At 29.2% G+C, this 23846-nt stretch overlaps 1 protein-coding gene across 10 annotated transcripts in view; it reads right to left on the bottom strand.

The window, feature by feature from the left end:
* Positions 1–23846, bottom strand: part of tn (tripartite motif containing protein thin) — a 267388-nt gene that overhangs the window by 112144 nt on the left and 131398 nt on the right. For all 10 annotated transcript variants that reach the window (XM_075311498.1, XM_075311489.1, XM_075311496.1 and 7 more), the window contains 2 exons: positions 10740–10880; positions 2724–2859 (listed from right to left, as the gene is read on the bottom strand). In XM_075311498.1, coding sequence (XP_075167613.1) covers positions 2724–2859; positions 10740–10874 — 271 coding nt within the window. In that variant the 5' untranslated portion in view covers positions 10875–10880. The remainder of the gene's footprint in view (positions 1–2723; positions 2860–10739; positions 10881–23846) is intronic.

The following is a 23846-nucleotide window of genomic DNA, read 5'->3' as shown; positions in this document are numbered from 1 at the left end:
GAACCCTCCGAAAAAAGGTTTTACATTGATAGCCGGCTTATGCCGAAATAAACTCGAAACAAACATATCTCTTTTCCAATGCCACTGTCAAATCATCGATTTGAATTCACATGGCTGGGTTTATTTTGAGCGTGCCTCCTCTTCTTTTTCCATTTGTTTTGTTTTGTTATTGTTGGTTTTGTTGGTTGGTTTTGTGCAAGTAGAGGATGCTGATGAGGAATGTGGTAATTCCGAAACGTGCGTCCATCCAACCATCTTGCAGTCTATAGGGCTTTGCCCAAATAAATTTGACAAACATTCTTTTCCTCTGTTGGTTAAGCTACTCTTGTAGTTTAGTCAATGTATGGTTTTAAGCTGAAATAAAAAAACAACAACAATGCTTAAAGAACAAAACCAACAATAACAAAACAAAACAAATGGAAAAAGAAGAGGAGGCACGCTCAAAATAAACCCAGCCATGTGAATTCAAATCGATGATTTGACAGTGGCATAGGAAAAGAGATATGTTTGTTTCGAGTTTATTTCGGCATAAGCCGGCTATCAATGTAAAACCTTTTTTCGGAGGGTTCAAGTGTGGTTTTTGTTGGGTTTAATAAACTGCCTGAATTTATTCTGATAATTGGTTGATAGTTTTGCTGCAAGTAGAGGATGCTGATGAGGAATGTGGTAATTCCGAAACGTGCGTCCATCCAACCATCTTGCAGTCTATAGGGCTTTGCCCAAATAAATTTGACAAACATTCTTTTCCTCTGTTGGTTAAGCTACTCTTGTAGTTTAGTCAATGTATGGTTTTAAGCTGAAATAAAAAAACAACAACAACAAATAAATTTTTCCAAAAATTTTCTATAGAACTAAGATCTTCCGAAAATTTTCTATAGTAATAAGATTTTCCGAAAATTTTCTATAGAAATAAAATTTTCAGAAAATTTTCTATAGAAATAAAATTTTCCGAAAATTTTCTATAGAAATAAATTTTTCTGATAATTTTCTATAGGAATAAAATTTCCGAAATTTTTCTTCAAAATTAAATTTTCAGAAAATTTTTTACAGAAAAAAATTCTGATGGAATTTTTATGGAAATAAGGAGATTTTCTATACAAAAATAAAATTTTCCGAAAATTTTCTATAGAAATAAAATTTTCCGAAAATTTTCTATAGAAATAAAATTTTCAGAAAATTTTCTATAGAAATAAAACTTTCGGAAAATTTTCTATAGAAATAAAATTTTCCGAAAATTTTCTATAGGAATAAAATTTTCCGAAAATTTTCTATAGAAATAAATTTTTCTGATAATTTTCTATAGGAATAAAATTTCCGAAAATTTTCTTTAAAAATAAAATTTTCAGAAAATTTTCTACAGAAAAAAATTCTGATGGAATTTTTTATGGAAATAAGGAGATTTTTCTATACAAAAATAAAATTTTCCGAAAACTTTCTATAGAAACAAAATTTTCCGAAAATTTTCTATAGAAATAAAATTTTCAGTAGAAATAGTTTCCGAAAATTTTCTATGAAATTTTTCGAAAATTTTTATAGAAATAAATTTTTCCAAAAACGTTCTATAGAAATAATTTTTTCCAAAAACGTTCTATAGAAATAAATTTTTCCAAAAATTTTCTATAGAACTAAGATCTTCCGAAAATTTTATATAGTAATAAGATTTTCCGAAAATTTTCTATAGAAATAAAATTTTCAGAAAATTTTCTATAGAAATAAAATTTTCCGAAAATTTTCTATAGAAATGAAATTTTCCGAAAATTTTCTATAGGAATAAAATTTTCCGAAAATTTTCTATAGAAATAAATTTCTCTGATAATTTTCTATAGGAATAAAATTTCCGAAAATTTTCTATAGAAATAAAATTTTCTGTAGAAATAGTTTCCGAAAATTTTCTATGAAATTTTTCGAAAATTTGTATAGAAATAAATTTTTCCAAAAACGTTCTATAGAAATAAATTTTTCCAAAAACGTTCTATAGAAATAAAATTTTCCGAACATTTGCTATAGGAATAAAATTTTCCGAAAATTTTCTATAGAAATAAAGTTTCCGAAAATTTTCTACTAAATTATGCGAAAATTTGTATAGAAATAAAATTTTCGGAAAATTTTCTATAGAAATAAAATGTTCCGAAAATTTTCTATAGAAATAAAATTTTCCTAAAATTTTCTATAGAAATAAAATTTTCCGAAAATTTTCTATAGGAATAAAATTTTCCGAATATTTTCTATAGGAATAAAATTTTCCAAAAATTTTCTATAGAAATAAAATTTTTCATAGAAATAAAATTTTCCGAAAATTTTCTTTAGAAATAAAATTTTTCAAATATTTTCTATAGAAAAAAATTTTCCGAATATTTTCTTTAGAAATAAATTTTTCCAAAAATTTTCTATAGAAAAAAAATTCCGAACATTTTCTATAGAAATGAAATATTAAATCAATTTATTCCTTTTAAATAAAGAACAGTTTTTAAACTCTTTACAGTATCAATTTTTTCCAAAACAAAAACAAGACAAGAAACCCATGAAGCAAAAGAAAACTATCACAATGTTGTCTTAGTATTATATACTCAAACATCCTTCCTTTCCATGGCCATCGTCCTGATGTTTTTTACATCTTCAAATATCTCTGAAGAACACCATCGAAATTGAATTTGATAATGTTTACTTTGGCTCATCTCCCCCTATCTTTTTGTGAAGATATTGAATTGTCGTTATGTACTTACCAGATGTGGGATCTGGTAATTCACCAGTAATCTCGATGTGCAACTCAAGAAAACGCTGCAGTGTCACATTGGTGGGAAATGCCTGGACTCCATTGTAAGGGATGCGATGTTCGGCACGACATTCTGGACATTTTACCTTGAAATGAGAAAATAGAAAAAAATAGAAGACGTAGATAAAATATGAGCATGACGATGGTATATTTCCTTTGTTAAACAACTGCAACGAATGATTGGCAGGCAGACAGGGGGATTTTATTTAAGTATCAAAATTAAATTGTTTCGTATTTGAGTTTACTCTATCCCTTATAACTATATTGCTGGTAACTATTGACACAATATTGGCAGAATTTCAAAGGATATTTCGAAATAAGTCTAACAAAATGATTACTATTTATCATCCTTGTGGTTATGTATTTTATATTGAATTTATATTTCATTTTTTTTTTGTTTTTTAGTTTGGGAATATTTTTCATTATTATGAGCAATATCAATGTAAGCACCTGTAAAAGCCATTTGATTTAATTCAAATTTCAACAAATGGTATCTTAAATGCTTTAAAGATTAATATATGCCACCATTTTTCTTAGGAAAATATTTATGATCAGAAATATTTCCTTTTTTATTGTTGGGTGACAATATATATGTATATAACATATATATATATTTCCAAAATTTAAATACATTAAATTAATTTACAAAATAAATTTAGGAAATATTTTCTCTTGTACTTTTTATTTTTATTTTTATTTATATTTTTTTTTTTTGTTTTTGCCTTAAACATGAAATAATCTTTGGTTTGGTTGTATATATGTGGGAGTATAATTGTTTTCTATTTCCACCCACTAAATCATAATCTAGCAGTTGGTTGTCTCTTTTTCATTTGATTTATAGCAACAACTGCAATGACGTGTGTTTCCATTAGAAAATTTCGTTTAAGTTGTATTACGTCAATGTACAAATTTATTTAATATTTGGTTTCTTAAATTAATTTGAATGAAATTCAAAAGTACAAAAATTCTTTGGATTTAATAAAATAATAAGTAAATTGAAAAAGCTAATAATAGAGTAGATTTTTTTTTGGTTTGGTAAATACTGTATAGGCATTTCCCAATAAACAATTCTATGTTTGAAATTAAAAAAAAAAATGCCTTGAAAACACGGTTGCCACATTTGGTAGAAATCTACCAAAAATGTTAGATTTTTTTTTGTTTTGTAAATTAGCAGAATTCTTGATGTTATGGTAGATTTTACACAATATTCCTCCCCAATTAATTTTGACAAAATTTTCTGTAGAAATGAAATTTTGAAAAAATATCTATAGAAATAAAATTTTGAAAAAAAAAAATATAAAAATAAAATTTTGAAAAAAAATTGTATAGAAATAAAATTTTGAAAAAAATTGTATAGAAATAAAATTTTGAAAAAAATTGTATAGAAATAAAATGTTGAAAAAATTTTCTATAAAAATAACATTTTGAAAAAATTTTCTATAGAAATAAAATTTTGAAAAAAATTTCTATAAAAATAAAATTTTGAAAAAATTTTCTATATAAATTAGAAATATAGATTGAGTAAAAAAAGCATCTATAGAAATAAAATTTTGAAAAACTTTTCTAAAGAAATAAAATTTTGGAAAAATTTTCTATAAAATGAAATTTTGAAACAATTTTCTATAGAAATAAAATATTGACAAAATTTTCTATAGAAATAAAACATTTCTTCCGAAGAAATATTTTTTTCATAACAACTACAATAATTTGATCAAACACTACGAAGTAGATTTTTCTATTTGGTAGTTTTTTGATAATATTTTCTTAAAATTTTTGTTGATTTTTGATGGCTCGAGTGGCAACCGTACTTGGAAACCATTAACCAGCTCTGAAAAATTTTATAAAGATTATCAGCCTGGATAAAGAACATTAGACACAAATGTGCCTCAAAGTCGAATTATTAAACATTTGGATCTGGAACGCCTATTATTAAATCCATCCTCTTCCTTTCTTGCTCTCATTTCTAAGTGAAACTATTTATAGCATTTGGCTTCACTTTTGGGTTTAAGAAAAAAAATTCGTATATCAAGGTCTTCTCGAGTATCGGATAGTGTCTTCTATATAGTGAAAGCTATTTCTATTCGATTCCATCTGGCAAGCTATTCACAAAATATATGCTAGTATATAATCGATAGAAAATAAATATTTTAATACCACTGTAAATATGTACAATATGGCATGAAGGGAATCTGTTAAGTTTTCACCAAAGTATTCAACGACACAATGGCCATACTTTTCCAAAAAAAACAGAGAGCTATCGCAGCTCCACAGCTGCTGTTCAAGCTGACGTTTTGGAAAAAATGTCCAAAAGTAATAAATGCAATATTGCATTAAGGGAATCAGTACAACTTTTACTTAATGCGTCCAATATATAAGAAAAACTATACGAGAGTCGACTACGGAAGTATCACCACCAGAGGGGCGGCCACCGCGGTGCAATAATTACGCCGTGCATACAAAGGCTCCTGGGATCAATCCCGGATTCGACCGAACCTAAAATTTTCAGTGATGAATTATCCCCTTTACAAAATCCTGGTGGCTTTTTTATAATTTTTAATTTCAGAGCAATTTTTTTCATTAAGGAGATGTGGCCAATTATTTTATGGATTTTCGTCGAAATATAGATTTTTTTGGGGGTGGTCACAAATTAACCTCATTTTCGCATATGTAAGGAGATATAGCCAAAATATGTTTTTCATATAAAAAAATAATGTTTTAATGATTTTCATCGAAATGTAATTTTTTTCGGTGTGGTCACGTATTAACCTCATTTTTGGTCTAGGAATGCGGTTGCCACTCGAGCTAAAAATAATTTACTAAAATTTGGAGAAAATTTTACCAAAAAACCACCAAACAAAAAGATCTTATTATACCCTCCACCATAGGATGGGGGTATATTAACTTTGTCATTCCGTTTGTAACACATCGAAATATTGCTCTAAGACCCCATAAAGTATATATATTCTGGGTCGTGGTGAAATTCTGAGTCGATCTAAGCATGTCCGTCCGTCCGTCCGTCTGTCCGTCTGTCCGTCCGTCCGTCTGTCCGTCTGTCCGGCTGTCCGTCCGTCTGTGGAAATCACGCTAACTTCCGAACGAAACAAGCTATCGACTTGAAACTTGGCACAAGTAGTTGTTATTGATGTAGGTCGGATGGTATTGAAAATGGGCCATATCGGACCACGTTTACGTACAGCCCCCATATAAACCGATCCCCAAATTTGGCTTGGGGAGCCTCCCGGAGCAGCAAAATTCATCCGATCCGGTTGTAATTTGGTACGTGGTCTTAGTATACGGTCTCTAACAACCATGCAAAAATTGGTCCATATCGGTCCATAATTATATATAGCCCCCATATAAACCGATCCCCAGATTTGACCTCCGGAGACTTTTGGAGGGGCAAAATTCATCCGATCCGGTTGAAATTTGGTACCTGATGTTAGTATACGGCCTCTAACAACCATGCAAAAATTGGTCCATATCGGTCCATAATTATATATAGCTCCCATATAAACCGATCCCCAGATTTGACCACCGGAGCCTCTTGGAGGAGCAAAATTCATCCGATCCGGTTGAAATTTAGTACGTGGTCTTAGTATACGGTTTTTAACAACCATGCAAAAATTGGTCCATATCGGTCCATAATTATATATAGCCCCCATATAAACCGATCCCCAGATTTGACCTCCGGAGCCTCTTGGAGGGGCAAAATTCATCCGATCCGGTTGAAATTTGGTACCTGATGTTAGTTTACGGCCTCTCATAACCATGCAAAAATTGGTCCATATCGGTCCATAATTATATATAGCCCCCATATAAACCGATCCCCAGATTTGAACTCCGGAGCCTCTTGGAAGAGCAAAATTCATCCGATCCAGTTGAAATTTGGTACATGGTGTTAGTATATGGTCTCTAACAACCATGCAAAAATTGGTCCATATCGGTCCATAATTATATATAGTTCCCATATAAACCGTCCCCAGATTTGACGTCCGGAACCTCTTGGAGGAGCAAAAGTCATCCGATACGGTTGAAATTTGGTACATTTTGTCAATATATGGCCTCTAACAGCCATGTAAAAATTGGTCCATATCGGTCTTTAATTATATATAGCCGATGACTTATTACACAAAAATCGGTCCATATCGCCAAAAATAATCTACCAAAACTTTATTTCCATAGAAAATTTTGTCAAATTTTATTACTATAGAAAGTTTTGTTAAAATTTCATTTCTATAGAAAGTTTTGTCAAAAGTTTATTTCTATAGAAATGTTTGTCAAAATTTTATTTCTATAGAAAATTTTGTAAAAAATTTATTTCTGTAGAAAATTTTGTCAACATTTTATTTCTATACAAAATTTTGTCAAAATTTTATTTCTATACAATATTTTGTCAACATTTTATTTCTATAGAAATTTTTGTCAAAATTGTATTGCTATAGAAAATTTTGTCAACATTTTACTTCCATAGAAAATTTTGTCAACATTTTATTTCTATAGAAAATTTTGTCAAGTTTTTATTTCTATAGAAAATTTTGTCAAATTTTTATTTCTATAGAAAATTTTGTCAAACTAGATTATATACGTATTTAATCGGCCTTTTTTTGTTGAATATATACCCCGTATGGGCTAACTTACAATTTAGAAGACAGTGTTAAAAAGTTTTACGATACCTTGCCATCGGCAAGTGTTATCGCAACCCAAGTAATTCGATTGTGGATGACAGCCTTTAGTAGAAGTTCCTACGCAATCCATGGTGGAGGGTACATAAGATTCGGCCTGGCCGAACTTACGGCCGTATATACTTGTTTTTAATTTCATTTCTATAGAAAATTTTGTCAAAATTTTATTTCTATAGAAAATTTTATCAAATTTTTTTTCTATAGAAAATTTTGTCAGAATTTTATTTCTATAGAAAATTTTGTCAAAATTATATTTCTATAGAAAATGTTTTCAAAATATTATTTCTATAGAAAATTTTGTCAAATTTTATTTCTAAAAAAATTTGTCCAAATTTTAATTCTATAGCAAATTCTGTCCAAATTTTAGTTCTATAGAAAATTTTGTCAAAATTTTATTTCTATTGAGAAATTTTGTCTAAATTTTATTTCGTTATTGTTGTTTTTGATCTCAGCTTAAAGCCATGCATTGACTAAACTACAAGTGTAGCTTAACCAACAGAGGAAAAGTATGCTTGTCAAATTTATTTGGGCAAAGCCCTATAGACTGCAAGATGGTTGGATGTACAGCTGTTTCGGAATTACCACATTCCTCATCAGCATCCTCTACTTGCAGCAAAACTATCAACCAATTATCAGAATAAATTCGGGTAATTCACTCAACCCAACGTGAAATACACTTGAACCGTCCGAAAAAGGGTTTAATAGTCGGCTACTGCCTAAACAAATTTGCAAGCATATCTCTTTTCCTTTGCCAAACTCAAATCATCGATTTGTATTTAGTTGGCTGGGTTTGTTTTTGAGCGTGCTTCCTCTATCTTCATTCGTTTTGTTTGTTATTGTTGGCTTCTCTTCAATCGTTATTGTTGTTTTGATCTCAGCTTAAAGCCATGCATTGACTAAACTACAAGTGTAGCTTAACCACCAGAGGAAAAGTAGAGGATGCTGATGAGGAATGTGGTAATTCCGAAACAGCTGTACATCCAACCATCTTGCAGTCTATAGGGCTTTGCCCAAATAAATTTGACAAACATACTTTTCCTCTGTTGGTTAAGCTACACTTGTAGTTTAGTCAATGCATGGCTTTAAGCTGAGATCAAAAACAACAATAACGATTGAAGAGAAGCCAACAATAACAAACAAAACGAAATTTTATTTCTATAGAAAATTTTGTCAAATTTTATTTCTAAAGCAAATTTTGTCAAAATTTTATTTCTATAGAAAATTTGTGAAATACCTCTTAATTGAAGAGGACTATTCTGCAAAATCTACGAAAACATCAAGAATTCTACCAATCTACCAAACAGTAAAAAATCTACCACTTTTGGTAGAATTCTACCAAATTCTATCAAAATTTTATTTCTATAGAGAATTTTGTCAAAATTTCATTTCTATAGAAAATTTTGTCCAAATTTTATTTCTAGAGAAAATTTTGTCAAAATGTTATTTCTAGAGAAAATGTTCTCAAAATTTTATTTCTATCGAAAATTTTGTCAAAATTTTATTTCTACAGAAAATTTTGTCAAAATTTTATTTCTATAGAAAATTTTGTCAAAATTTTATTTCTAGAGAAATTGTCAAAATTTTATTTTGAGAGAAATTTTTGTCAACATTTTATTTCTAGAGAAAATGTTTTCAAAATTTTATTTCTATAGAAAATTTTGTCAAAATTTTATTTCTATAGAAAATTTTGTCAAAATTTTATTTCTATAGAAATTTTTGTCAAAATTTTATTTCTATCGAAAATTTTGTCAAAATTTTATTTCTATAGAAAATTTTGTCAAAATTTTATTTCTAGAGAAAATTTTGACAAAATTTTATTTCTAGAGAAAATTTTGACAAAATTTTATTTCTAAAGAAAATTTTGACAAAATTTTATTTCTATAGAAAATTTTGTCAAAATTTTATTTCTATACAAAATGTTGTCAAAATTTTATTTCTATAGAAAATTTTGTCAAAATTTTATTTCTATAGAAAATTGTGTCAAAATTTTATTTCTATAGAAAATTTTGTCAAAATTTTATTTCTATAGAAAATTTTGTCAAAATTTTATTTCTATAGAAAATTTTGTCAAAATTTTATTTCTATAGAAAATTTTGTCCACATTTTTTTCTATAGAAAATTTTGTCAAAATTTTATTTCAATAGAAAATTTTGTCCAAATTTTATTTTTATAGAAAATTTTGTCAAAATTTTTTTTCTATAGCAAATTTTGTCAAAATTTTATTTCTATAGCAAATTTTGTCAAAATTTTATTTCTATAGCAAATTTTGTCAAAATTTTATTTCTATAGCAAATTTTGTTAAAATGTTATTTCTAGAGAAAATTTTGAGAACAGTTTATTTCTAAAGAAAATTTTGTCAAAATTTTATATCTGTAGAAAATTTTGTCCAAATTTTATTTCTATAGAAATTTTTGTCAACATTTTATTTCTGTAGAAAATTGTGTCAAAATTTTATTTCTAGAGAAAACTTGTGAAGTACCTCTTAATTGAAGAGGACTATTTTGAAAAATCTACCAAAACATCAAGAATTCTACCAATCTACACAATAGTAAAAAATCTACCATTTTTGGTAAATTCTACCAACTGTGGCAACCGTGTCTAGGACGCGTATTTTATTGAAATTTTTGACTCTTTCAACTTCTGGAACAACATTTCGTTGCTTTGCACATGGAAAGACAGAGTTTGTATAAACCCAAACTTGTGATGGAGGAACTTAAAATAAATTGTCACTATTCCAAATTATTATTTTTTTTTTTTGTGGAAGCTAAATTATTATGCTAAAACTCAGTCCAGGAATTGGGTCTCTTTCTAGCTGATCACTCGTATCTATCTACTTATTTTCATAATCTACTTATTTTTCATACTATCTCCTTATTCCCATAACATACCAAAGACCAAAGTCGAATAAATATTTAATTGGACTAAATAAAAAATTAATTATAAGTGACGAAGAAATCATAAATATTTTTAACCAGGCATATTTTTTATGTTAAATATGTGCCTATAGTTGATACTATAATTTTGCTGATTGAAAAAATTTAAATTAAAAGATATTTTAGAAGAAACCCCAGTTTGTAAAAAAACTTGCAATGGTTACTTTTTTTGATTGAGTTTTAAAGGCAATTCTTGAATGTGAAAAGAAAATTAGCAGTGTCTAAGATGCTGGTCTTTAGAAAAAATAAACTTTTATCTTACATTTTATATAGATTTCAATTTACTCTTCCCCCGTTTATTCGAAATGTGATCTTAGCATTATTATAACCAAAAAAAAAAACACAACTCACCTGTCGTCGCACATAATCGACCAGACCCTCCATACAGGGTTCCATACAAAATGAGTGTTGACATGGCAGCAATTTCGGGATGCGATAGCGATCCAAGCAAACGCAACACGTTAACAATTGTTCAAATTGTTCCATTTTTTACTGCAATAAAAAAAATGAGTTAGTAAGTAAACCATATCCCAACAAAATTTAAAATTTGATTGTATACAATATAAAATTTAATTAAAAAAACAAATAAAAGATAAAAATCATTGACCAAAGAAAATCTCAAGTCTCATGACACAAAGTTTTATTACGTTAGAGAATCGATGACAATGAGTACTTGAAAATCTTGATCTGAGAATAAGCACTGTCGTCTCACAAATAAATCCTCTAAGCCTTAAAGTCCCTTTATGCTTTCGTTAGCAGATTCACAGTCCTATCGTTGGACCTTTTGAATCAATACCCATAAGCAAGAGAAATACCAAGTCCTCTCTATCGATTATTGTATATTATGGGGATTTTTAAATTCTTCCTTCCCCACTTGACAGCTTGGCCAGCTTTTGTCTTTGTGTCCTTGTTTCCGTTTCCGCTTAAAATACAAATCGTCTTAATGTCATCATTACCATTCGAACTAATCATCTTTTATGGAAATGTAAATTCAAAGTCAATTTAATTCTCAATAATCCAGTGAATCTCATACCACTTCACTTTCCACTTTCAAATGCCCACCAGTAAGGTAGCGGGGACGGGTGTGGCGACGGTTTGATGGACTTTAGTTGTTGCCCATATTTGTGGTTGTGGTTGCTCGATTTGGATTAAAATAAAATACAATAAGGTTCTTGAAGAATCCCATGGCCATCATTTCCTTTGCGGCAATTTGCAAGTTTATTAAATTTTCCATAAACCACAAATCCACTTTTGAGAAAGACTCTATTAATTCAACAAAATTCCATTTGTAAGACTAGGGAATATCAGCATTTGTATCAGCAATTTTTTTCTCTTCGATATTACTTTCAGCTTCAATGAGAAGGCCTTAGTGATATTGAATTGAAATTGCAAACTCTTACCTTTTACCTCAGTGGCCCGTTGCCACATCATATTTATATTAATCTTAAATGGGGACTAGCAAAACTGCTATATAGCAAAAACTGCACAGCCATAAATCATATTCAGTATATCCACTAATTCGTCCACAATACCAGCAGGGTAAAACCTACAGAATTAAATTCGATATATTGGAGTAAAAGAATTAAAACAAGTATATATGGCCGTAAGTTCGGCCAGGCCGAATCTTATGTACCCTCCACCATGGATAGCGTAGAAACTTCTACGAAAGACTGTCATCCACAATCGAATTACTTGGGATGTGGTATCTTAAATCGTTTCCTAAATTGTGTGTTAGTCCATACGTGGTATATATTAGACAAAAAATGTATGTGTAGGTAAGTCTACATATAATTACAAATCGATATGGACTTTTGCACGGTACGTAGGGAGGCAGAATTGAAATAAGGGGGTCGCTTATATGGGGGCTATATACAATTATTAATTTGATATGGACCAATTTTTGTGTGATTGGGGATCGATTTATCAGAGGGCTATATATAACTATAGGCCGATATGGACCTAGTTAGGCATGGTTGTTAATGGCCATATACTAGCGCAATGTACCAAATTTCAACTGACTCGGATGAAATTTGCTCCTCCAAGAGGCTCCAAAACCAAATCTCGGGATCGGTTTATATGGGGGCTCTATATGATTATGGACTGATATGGACCACTTTTGGCATGGTTGTTAAATATCATATACTACCACCACATAGCAAATTTCAACCAGATCGGATGAATTTTGCTTCTCCAGAAGGCACCGGAAGTCAAATCTGGGGATCGGTTTATATGGGGGTTATATATAATTATGGACTGATATGAACCAATTCCTGCATGGTTGTTGGATACCATATACTAACATCACGTACCAAATTTCAACCGAATCGGATGAATTTTGCTCCTCCAAGCGGCTCCGGAGGTCAAATCTGGGGATCGGTTTATATGGGGGCTATATATAATTATGGACTGATATGAACCAATTCCTGCATGGTTGTTGAATACCATATACTAACACCACGTACCAAATTTAAACTGAATCAGATGAATTTTGGTCTTCCAATAGGCTCCGGATGTCAAATCTGGTGATCGGTTTATATGGGGGCTATATATAATTATGGACCGATGTGGACCAATTTTTGCATGGTCGTTAGAGATCATATACTAACACCATGTACCAAGTTTCAGCCGGATCGGAGGATATGAAAAACTTAAATTGGCCATATCTCCTTAAATGTGCGTCCTAGAGCGAAAAGGAAGCTATTCCAGGACCACTCCGAAAAAAATCACAATTTCCATGAAAATCCTTAAAAAAAAAAATAAAAATGTTTATATGAAAAAATTAAATTCGCCATATCTCCTAAAATATGCGCCTGGAGCGAAAGAAGGTTAATTTGTACCTACCCCCAAAAAGATCGAAATTTCTATGAAAATCCTCTAATCTATGACACATGATACATTTTTGGCCCTGTCTCCTTAAACATGCTTCCTAGAGCGAAATGGAGGTTAATTCGTGACCACCCCCCAAAAAAATCAAAATTTCGATGAAAATTCTCAAAAAATCAAATTTTTTATATAAAAAAACTTCAATTGGCCATATCTCCTTAAATATGCTTCCTAGAGCGAAAAGGAAGCTAATTCATGACAACTCCGAAAAAATCACAATTTCGATGAAAATTCCCAAAAAATCCAAATTTTTATATGAAAAACTTGTTTTGGCCATATCTCCTTAAATATGCGTCCTAGAGCCCAAATGACCTTAATTCATGACCACCCCCCAAAAATCAAAATTTTGATGAAAATCCTCAAAAAATCAAATTTTATATAAGAAAACTTGATCCTTAATTCATGACCACCCCCCAAAAATCAAAATTTTGATGAAAATCCTCAAAAAATCAAATTTTATATAAGAAAAACTTGATCCTTAATTCATGACCAACCCCCAAAAAATAAAAATTTTAACGAAAATCCTAAAAAAATCAATTTGTTTATATTAAAAACTTAAATTGGCCATATCTTCTTAAATATGCGTCCAAGAGCCAAAAAGAGGTTAATTCATGACCACCCCCAAAAAAATCAAAATTTTTATTAAAATCCTAAAAAAGTCAAATTTTTTATGTGATAAACTTGTTTTGGCCATATCTCCTTAAATATGCGTCCTAGAGCCAAAAGAACCTTAATTCATGACCACCCCCCAAAAATCAAAATTTTGATGAAAATCATATTTTTTATATGAAAAACTTGTTTTGGCCATATCCTTAAAAATGCGTCATAGAGCCAAAAGATCCTTAATTCATGACCAACCCCCAAAAAATCAAAATTTCAATGAAAATTCTTAAAAAATCAAATTTTGTATAAATTTGAATAATATATCTTCTTAAATATGTGTCCTATATTTGTAATTATCATCAACAATGAAATATATATATGTGGCCCTCAGTGTTGTTGTTGTGCATCTTTAGTGTCAAATTTGTAAGCCACCCTTTTTCCTACTTTGTATGAATTTTTAATAAATTCCTCTATCATTTTTTTTCTGTAAAGTTGGATAGCAATTTACTTTAGACTACGAGTGTGGTCAATGTCTTATACCAAGTCTAATCAGGTCTATGCGTCCTATTCTATATTATGAGCACTTTTCCATTTAATTTCAAAGATTTGTTAAGTAGATACACGTGCCGCCTAAAAAAATGGAAAGAACATTTTCCTCAGTGTATAAACTAGGTAACCCCCCCTTAATGCTAATTTCAAGGATTTTTTTGAAGAAATTATTGCAAGGCTTATTTAGTTCTGATCTAAAGAAAAATTCAAAACTTTAGGTAAAAAACTTCAATAAAATTTATAATTTTTCTTTACAAGAAAGCCGTTTGTTTAAAGTAGTATGTCACTTTTAACGAATTTTTCATTTATTTATTTTATTTTTTGTTTACTTACATTTACAATAAAATTAAAAATATAATTGTAAGCTTTGATTGCTAGATCTTAAGCTTAAACCAATTTTTTTTCAATGATAATAAATTCTGCTAAATTTCACTTTTCTATTTGAGCCCACAGTTTCTTCTTATATTTTCTAATTTCCACCATTACATTTCCAAAAATCTATCTCAAGTTTCTTTTCTGAAAACCAGATAAGTCATGGTTGAATATTATATTCATATTAATCGTTATTTAAATAATAAATAGCCTAAGTGATAATTAATTAAATGCATACCACTGGGAAATTAAATCACTCAAATTGTTTACATTTTTTGTCTATCCCGTGGTGGTGGTTTGGTAAGGGGGTGGCGGAGAGTTATTATTTCAAGGGTATTAGCATAATTAAATTGAATGAGAATTATTATTATTAATTGTTATAGTAGTATGAGTGAGTGAGTGATAAAATGGAGAATATTATCTTCCAAATAAAAAGAAAATGAATTAATTACAGAGATAATACTGCTTAACCCTCAAATGCCCCAATTTTTTTTTTTTGCCAGCTGATTAAATTTTCAATGTTAATGACACAAAAGCAAGAGAACTAAGCAAGAAAAAATTATGAAGTAAAATTCAGCATATGCTGCAAAGCCTCTTGAAAAGTTTCAAATAAGTTTTCTTTTTATTTTGCCCATTTTTGTTGTCTTAAGGTGTGTCTTACTAAAAGCTTACTTGTTAAATGAAGCCCGCCTAAAGGCGGGCTTGGGCATTAGAGGGTTAAATATCACATGATAACATTTAATTTAAATTTCGAATAAAATTTTAATTTATCTTCGTATATTATTATGCATAGACAAATTTTTAATAGCACAGTAAGACACTTTTATATGCTCACTCTTCTAAATGCTTAACAATATATTTAATTATTAATATTATTTTTTTGCACATCATTATGCATAGACAAATTTTTAATAAAATATTTTTATACGAGCTTTATAATATGTTCCAGAATCTATAAATATTTTTTTTTAGCCAAGTTATTTGGAACAATATTTAAAACAACTGAATAAATAGGGCCCTTGCGCTTAGAAAACTCTGTATTCATTAATGAAATCATTATTCCATTAATAACTCACATCCACTTCCCTTTAGATTGTGATAATACATAAAAGCCTTACCATTTACCGGTAAGGCTTTATGAATATGATGGATATTATCATCAAGAAGGAATGTCTAATGAAGCATTTCGAAATGTTTGTTAAGGATTTCCTCTAAATTAATGAAAATCATCTTAATCTGTATACAATGAATCTTTAAATATGGAATAATGAACGTATACCTATATATCGTGCCTTTGTATGTGTGTGTTTGTGTTTTTATAAAACAGAATATGCTAATCACACATACACATACACACCCATACCCATATGTTTCTTATTTGCGAATAGGTTTCAATCTCATCTTCTTAAATATTCGTGTAATGAATACAAAAACGTGCTTAGAGACCCCTCAGGGTGTTATTATTTACAAAAACAACTTTCAGATGTATTCAAAGTCTTTTCACACAATGATCACCATACCTCATTTCTCATAACTCTCTCCCTCTCACACTCTCACCATGGTTACAACACACTTTACCATTAGATGACTACATCCTCGCTCTCACCATGGTTACAACACACATTACCATTGATGATGACTACATCCTCTCTCACACTGAATATTTAACTACTCTCCATCGTAATAAGTGTTAGCTGAACTAATGAGTTAACTCACCTCGCATAATCATCACCGGATACTAAAGCGTTTACATTTAAAATGATTTGCATTTTTATAAAGAGGCCTAGACATGGACACATTATGGCAACCGTAAATGCGAGATAATTATAATGGTTGAGAGGGAGAAACTCAATATTCATTGGATCAATGGCATGGAATGAACGAGTGAATAAAATTAAGTGATGTTATAGTGTTTAGTATTCATAGCAATAAATTGCAATTATATTAATGCTCAAAAACTATATGAATTATATGGAAAATCTATATTCAATTTCACCCGAAAAAAATTAATTTACCCTCACAAAAAAATAGAATATATTTAATTGGGAATTTAATAAAGTCGTAAACCCAGCACTTGAAAAAATGGTTTTCCCCTTTCAAAAAAAAAAAAGTGAACCTACTGGTTTAATTCTCACAAAAAAAGGTATACAAAAAATATGAAGTTATGAAATTAATTTATATTTCAAACAAAAAATTAAAGTTCTTAAAAAAAAAAAAAAAAAAAAAAAAAAAAAAACTATAAATCCATTTCATATGCTGCCAATCACAAATTTATTTCCTTTACAAAAGTTCACCATTTTTTGTTTAGCTTCTGGTTATTGCTGATGTATTTCAATTTGCCACAAGTCAAGCATAAATCCCATGTAATAATCCCAAAACGAACAAATATCCTTTATTTAGCCACACTTTGAAATTTCGACACAACAACTTTTATTTGAACTTATGTGTGTAGTAATCCTTTTATGCGTACTATTTTCGGTTTTTCACATTTCATCTTCAATTTTGTAAATTGAGTTGAAGCAGTGAATGAGTGCATTCAACTGACATGAATGCATGTAATTTATAAACTTTTTCTATTTGCCAAAATGAAAAAAAACTTTTTCTATTTGCCAAAATGAAAAAAAAAACAAAACGAGTATATACGGCCGTAAGTTCGGCCAAGCCGAAGCTTATGTACCCTCCACCATGGATTGCGTAGAAACTTCTACTGAAGACTGTCATCCACAATCGAATTACTTGGATTGCGGTAAAACTTGCCGATGGCAAGGTATCTTCCTAACACCGTCTTCTAAATTTCAAGGTAGTCCATATGTGGTATATATTAAACTAAAAAAGGCCGATTAAATACGTATATAAGTAAGTTTGACACAATTTGCTATAGAAATAAAATTTTGACAACTTTTTCTATAGAAGTAAAATTTTGACGAAAGTTTCTATAGAACTAAAATTTTGACAACATTTTCTATAGAAGTAAAATTTGAACAAAATTTTCTATAGAAATAAAATTTGGACAAAATTTTCTATAGAAATAAAATTTTGACAAAATTTTCTATAGAAATAAAATTTTGACACAATTTTCTATAGAAATAAAATTTGGACAAAATTTTCTATAGAAATAAAATTTGGACAAAATTTTCTATAGAAATAAAATTTGGACAAAATTTTCTATAGAAATAAAATTTGGACAAAATTTTCTATAGAAATAAAATTTGGACAAAATTTTCTCTAGACGTAAAATCTTGAAAAAATTTTCTATAAAACTAAAACTTGGACAAAATTTTCTATAGAAATAAAATTTGGACAAAATTTTATATAGAACTAAAATTTGGACAAAATTTTCTATAAAAATAAAATTTTGACAAAAGTTTCTATAGATATAAAATTTTGACAACATTTTCTAGAGAAGTAAAATTTGGACAAAATTTTCTATAGAAATAAAATTTGGACAAAATTTTCTAAAGAAATAAAATTTTGGCAAAATTTTCTATAGACGTAAAATTTTGACAAAATTTTCTATAGAAATAAAATTTTGACACAATTTTCTATCGAAATAAAATGTTGACAAAATTTTCAATAGAATTAAAATTTTCAAAACATTTTCTATAGAAATAAAATTTTGACAAAATTTTCTATAGACGTAAAATGTTGACAAAATTTTCTATAGAAATAAAATTTAGGCAAAAGTTTCTATAGAAGTAAAATATGGACAAAATTTTCTATAGAAATAAAATTTGGACAAAATTTTCTATAGAAATAAAATTTGGACAAAATTTTCTATAGAAATAAAATGTTGACAAAATTTTCAATAAAAAAAATTGGACAAAATTTTCTATAGAAATAACATTTTCACAAAATTTTCTATAGACGTAAAATTTCGACAAAATTTTCTATAGAAATAAAATTTTGACACAATTTTCTATAGAAATAAAATTTTGACAAAAATTTATATAGGCATAAAATTTTGACAAAAATTTCTATAGGCGTAAAATTGTGAAAAAATTTTCTATAGAAATAAAATTTTGACACAATTTTCTATAGAAATAAAATTTGGACAAAATTTTCTATAGAAATAAAATTTTGACAAAATTTTCTATATACGTAAAATTTTGACAAAATTTTCTATAGAAATAAAATTTTGACAAAAGTTTCTATAGAAATAAAATTTTGACAAAATTTTCTATAGAAATAAAATTTTGACAAAAGTTTCTATAGAAATAAAATGTTTACAAAATTTTCAATAGAATTAAAATTTTGACAAAAGTTTCTATCGAAATAAAATTTTGACAAAAGTTTCTATAGAAATAAAATTTTGACACAATTTTCTATAGAAATAAAATGTTGACAAATTTTTCAATAGAACTAAAATTTTCACAACATTCTCTATAGAATTAAAATTTTGAAAACTTTTTCTATAGAATTAAAATTTTGAAAACATTTTCTATAGAACTAAAATTTTGCCCAAATTCTCTATAGAAATAAAATTTGACAACATTTTCTATAGGAATAAAATTTTAACAAAATTTTCTATAGAAATAAAATTTTGGCAGATTATTTTTGGCTCGAGTGGCAAACATGATTAGGAACCGAAATGGACCAATTTTTGTGTGATTGGGGATCGGCTATATAAAGGGTGATTCTTTTGAGGTTAGGATTTTCATGCATTAGTATTTGACAGATCACGTGGGATTTCAGACATGGTGTCAAAGAGAAAGATGCTCAGTATGCTTTGACATTTCATCATGAATAGACTTACTAACGAGCAACGCTTGCAAATCATTGAATTTTATTACCAAAATCAGTGGCAGAAAATCCGCTTTTTTATCGACAAATTTTGTTCAGCGATGAGGCTCATTTCTGGTTGAATGGCTACGTAAATAAGCAAAATTGCCGCATTTGGAGTGAAGAGCAACCAGAAGCCGTTCAAGAACTGCCCATGCATCCCGAAAAATGCACTGTTTGGTGTGGTTTGTACGCTGGTGGAATCATTGGACCGTATTTTTTCAAAGATGCTGTTGGACGCAACGTTACGGTGAATGGCGATCGCTATCGTTCGATGCTAACAAACTTTTTGTTGCCAAAAATGGAAGAACTGAACTTGGTTGACATGTGGTTTCAACAAGATGGCGCTACATGCCACACAGCTCGCGATTCTATGGCCATTTTGAGGGAAAACTTCGGAGAACAATTCATCTCAAGAAATGGACCGGTAAGTTGGCCACCAAGATCATGCGATTTGACGCCTTTAGACTATTTTTTGTGGGGCTACGTCAAGTCTAAAGTCTACAGAAATAAGCCAGCAACTATTCCAGCTTTGGAAGACAACATTTCCGAAGAAATTCGGGCTATTCCGGCCGAAATGCTCGAAAAAGTTGCCCAAAATTGGACTTTCCGAATGGACCACCTAAGACGCAGCCGCGGTCAACATTTAAATGAAATTATCTTCAAAAAGTAAATGTCATGGACCAATCTAACGTTTCAAATAAAGAACCGATGAGATTTTGCAAATTTTATGCGTTTTTTTTTTAAAAAAAAGTTATCAAGCTCTTAACAAATCACCCTTTACTTGAGCCAAGTTTCAAGTCGATAGCTTGTTTCGTTCGGAAGTTGGCGTGATTTCAACAGACGGACGGACGAACATGCTTAGATCGACTCAGAATTTCACCACGACCCAGAATATATATTTTTTATGGGGTTTTAGAGCAATATTTCGATGTGTTACAAACGGAATGACAAAGTTAATATACCCCCCATCCTATAAATAAAAATTGTGATTTTCACTCACAACGAATATGAAAATATTTACACTGCCTTTGTAAAATGTGATCACAAATTATCATAGATTTAACCCCTAGGGAGCCACCGTGGTGCAATGGTTAGCATGGCCGCCTTGTATACACAAGGTCGTGGGTTCGATTCCTGCTTCGACCGAACACCAAAAACGTTTTTCAGCGGTGGATTATCCCAACTCAGTAATGCTGGTGACATTTCTGAGGGTTTCAAAGCTTCTCTAAGTTGCTTCACTGCAATGTGGAACGCCGCTCGGACTCGGCTATAAAAAGGAGGTCCCTTGTCATTGAGCTTAACATGGAATCGGGCAGCACTCAGTGATAAGAGAGAAGTTTACCAATGTGATAACACAATGAACTGAATAGTCTAAGTGAGCCTGATACATCGGGCTGCCACCTAACCTAACCTAACTAGCCCCCATTTTCCTGAATCTCCGTTAGTGCTACGTTAGCTAACGAACTTTTAAATCGTACAATGGACATTACAAATGTCATTTTGCCTATATATTCCATATGCAGGTTAGGAACTTAATTTCTAAAAAATGTTCAGTTAAAGTTAACCAGAGGGAAGATATTTCTATTTTACTCTTTGCTAACTGGGAGTTAAGGCCTAATGGAGCTACATGAAAATGGCCGTTAATCGAATTTAGTTAACAAATGAATTGACGTATTTTTCATGCCACCATTAATAAATACACTATAGGATCGTCTTTTGCAATCATGTTGAAACCAATCGTGCTAAAATGTGCCATAAAAAATTAAAAATGTCAACTTCGATTTTCCATAGTCGAAAATACGATTTTCATCATTTGTATCCCTAACCGGCAACTGACAAACATAAGTTGACCCATGAATTTGGATCATAATAACTTATGATGTTTGACATCGGACATGATATGTAGTGACAGGACAAATAATATCAAAAATAAAAACTAACAACAAATAAATAAGGGGTGAAATTTGTTATACAATTCGGAAATTTTTTGAAAAAGTTTTTCCCTCTGGTAACATGAACATAATATACTTTTTTCGCCCTACTACACTCATTCATATTACAAAGTGAAAAACTGGCAACTGAGTGCTAAAAAGGACGTTGATGGCAACTAACAATAAAGTTTTATTCACAAGGGAGAATAAAAGCAAATACGAAAAATATATGAAAAATTCAAAATATCAACGATTAGCTGAGTTTTCTTTTTTCTGCAATTACTTTACTGTTGTAATTTTGGCTAAATGAAATTGCAAATAAAAAATAACGATTGTTGAGCAATTACAATCGAGTCAGCAATTACTATAACACATTATAAGGAATATGTAAAAACAAAAAACTATGAAAAATTCAAAACAAACAGAAAAAGTTTTCCACCTTGCCACCTTAATAAATTCAATAGAATACATTTTTGTTCTTTTTTATTTCACCATAAAAATAAAATTTAAAATTTAAAATTTAAAAAATAAAATTTTTTAAAATTTAATAGTTCATAATTTTTTTAAGCCATTAGCCCAACTTATTTTACTGAAATAAAATAAAAACAAAATTTAAGAAACTTTGTTAAAGCCCATTAGTATTTAACTATCTTTTATTTCTTAATGCATTTATCCATTTTCCCATAAATAGTGTATTCATTGCCACTATTATTGCCGTCTAAATTAACTAACAAAACGACCAAATTGAGATGATGCTTTTACACATCACAAAGAATACGACAAACTTATTTGTTTATTCAATTTAAGTTTAAACTACCAAAAGAAGATTTAATAAAATCCTCTCTCTCTTGTCCATATCCTTTGCTTTCTTTCTAAGATATTATGGACATTTGAAATTTTTGATTGAAAGAGTGCAGGTATTGAAGTTTTCTTTTAAGGAGCTACAAATGCAGTTAACAAATAAATTATGCACCTTTAAGAGCTATTTAAATTAGAGACACTCAGATCGACGGCGCAGATGAACTCGTAACTAAAAATAATAGGAATAAAACTTTAACAAAATTTTCTATAGAAATAAAATTTTGACAACAATTTCTATAGAAATAAAATTTTGACAAAAATTTTCCATAGAAATAAAATTTTTACAAAATTTTTTATAGAAATAAAATTTTTACAAAAATTTTCTACAGAAGTAAAATTTTGACAAAATTATTTATAGAAATAACATATTGACAAAATTGTCTACAGAAATAAAATGTTTACAAAATTTTCTATATAAATAAAATTTTGACATAATTTTCTATAGAAATACAATTTTGAGAAAATTTTCTATAGAAATAAAATTATGACAAAATTTTGTATAGAAATAAAATTTTGACAAAAAAATTGTATAGAAATAAAATTTTGACAAAAATGTCTATAGAAATATAATTGTAACAAAATTTTCTAGAGAAAAAAAATTAACAAAATGATCTTTAGAAATAAAATTTTGACGAAATTTTCCAAAGAAATAAAATTTTGACAAAATTTTTCAAAGAAATAAAATTTCGACAAAGTTTTCGATAGAAATAAAATTTTGACAAAATTTTCTATAGAAATAAAATGTTGACAAAATTTTCTACAGAAATAATATTTTGACAAAATTTTCTATAGAAATAAAATTTTGACCAAATTGTCTACATAACTAAAATTTTGAATAGAAATAAAATTTTGACCAAATTGTCTATAGAAATAAAATTTTGACAAAATTGTCTATAGAAATAAAATTTTGACAAAATTTTCTATAGAAATAAAATTTTTACAAAATCTTCTATAGTTTTGTTATTGTTGGATTTGTTCTTTAATCATTGTTGTTGCTTTTTTTCAATTTCAGCTTAAAACCATGCATTGACTAAACTACAAGTGTATCTTAACCAAAAGAGGAAAAGAATGTTTGTCAAATTTACTTGGACAAAGCCTATAGACTGCAAGAACAATGATTAAAGAACAAAACCAACAATAACGAAACAAAACGAACGAAAGAAGAGGAAGCACGCTCAAAATAAACCCAGCCAACTGCACTCAAATCGATGATTTCACGGTGGCAAAGGAAAAGAGATATGTTTGTACGAATTTATTTCGTCATAAGCCGGCTATCATGTAAAACCTTTTTTCGGAAGGTTCAAGTGTGGTTCATTGTTGGGTTTAATGAACTGCCTTAATTTATTCTGATAATTGGTTGATAGTTTTGCGGCAAGTAGAGGATGCTGATAAGGAATGTGGTAATTCCGAAACGTGCGTCCATCCAACCATCTTGCAGTCTATAGGGCTCTGCCCAAATAAATTTGACAAACATTCT

Source organism: Haematobia irritans, chromosome 5 (genome assembly GCF_050003625.1).
Source record: "Haematobia irritans isolate KBUSLIRL chromosome 5, ASM5000362v1, whole genome shotgun sequence".
NCBI lineage: Eukaryota > Metazoa > Arthropoda > Insecta > Diptera > Muscidae > Haematobia > Haematobia irritans.
Note: the sequence above shows the minus strand (reverse complement) of the source record. Positions and strands in the feature narration are given on the sequence as shown.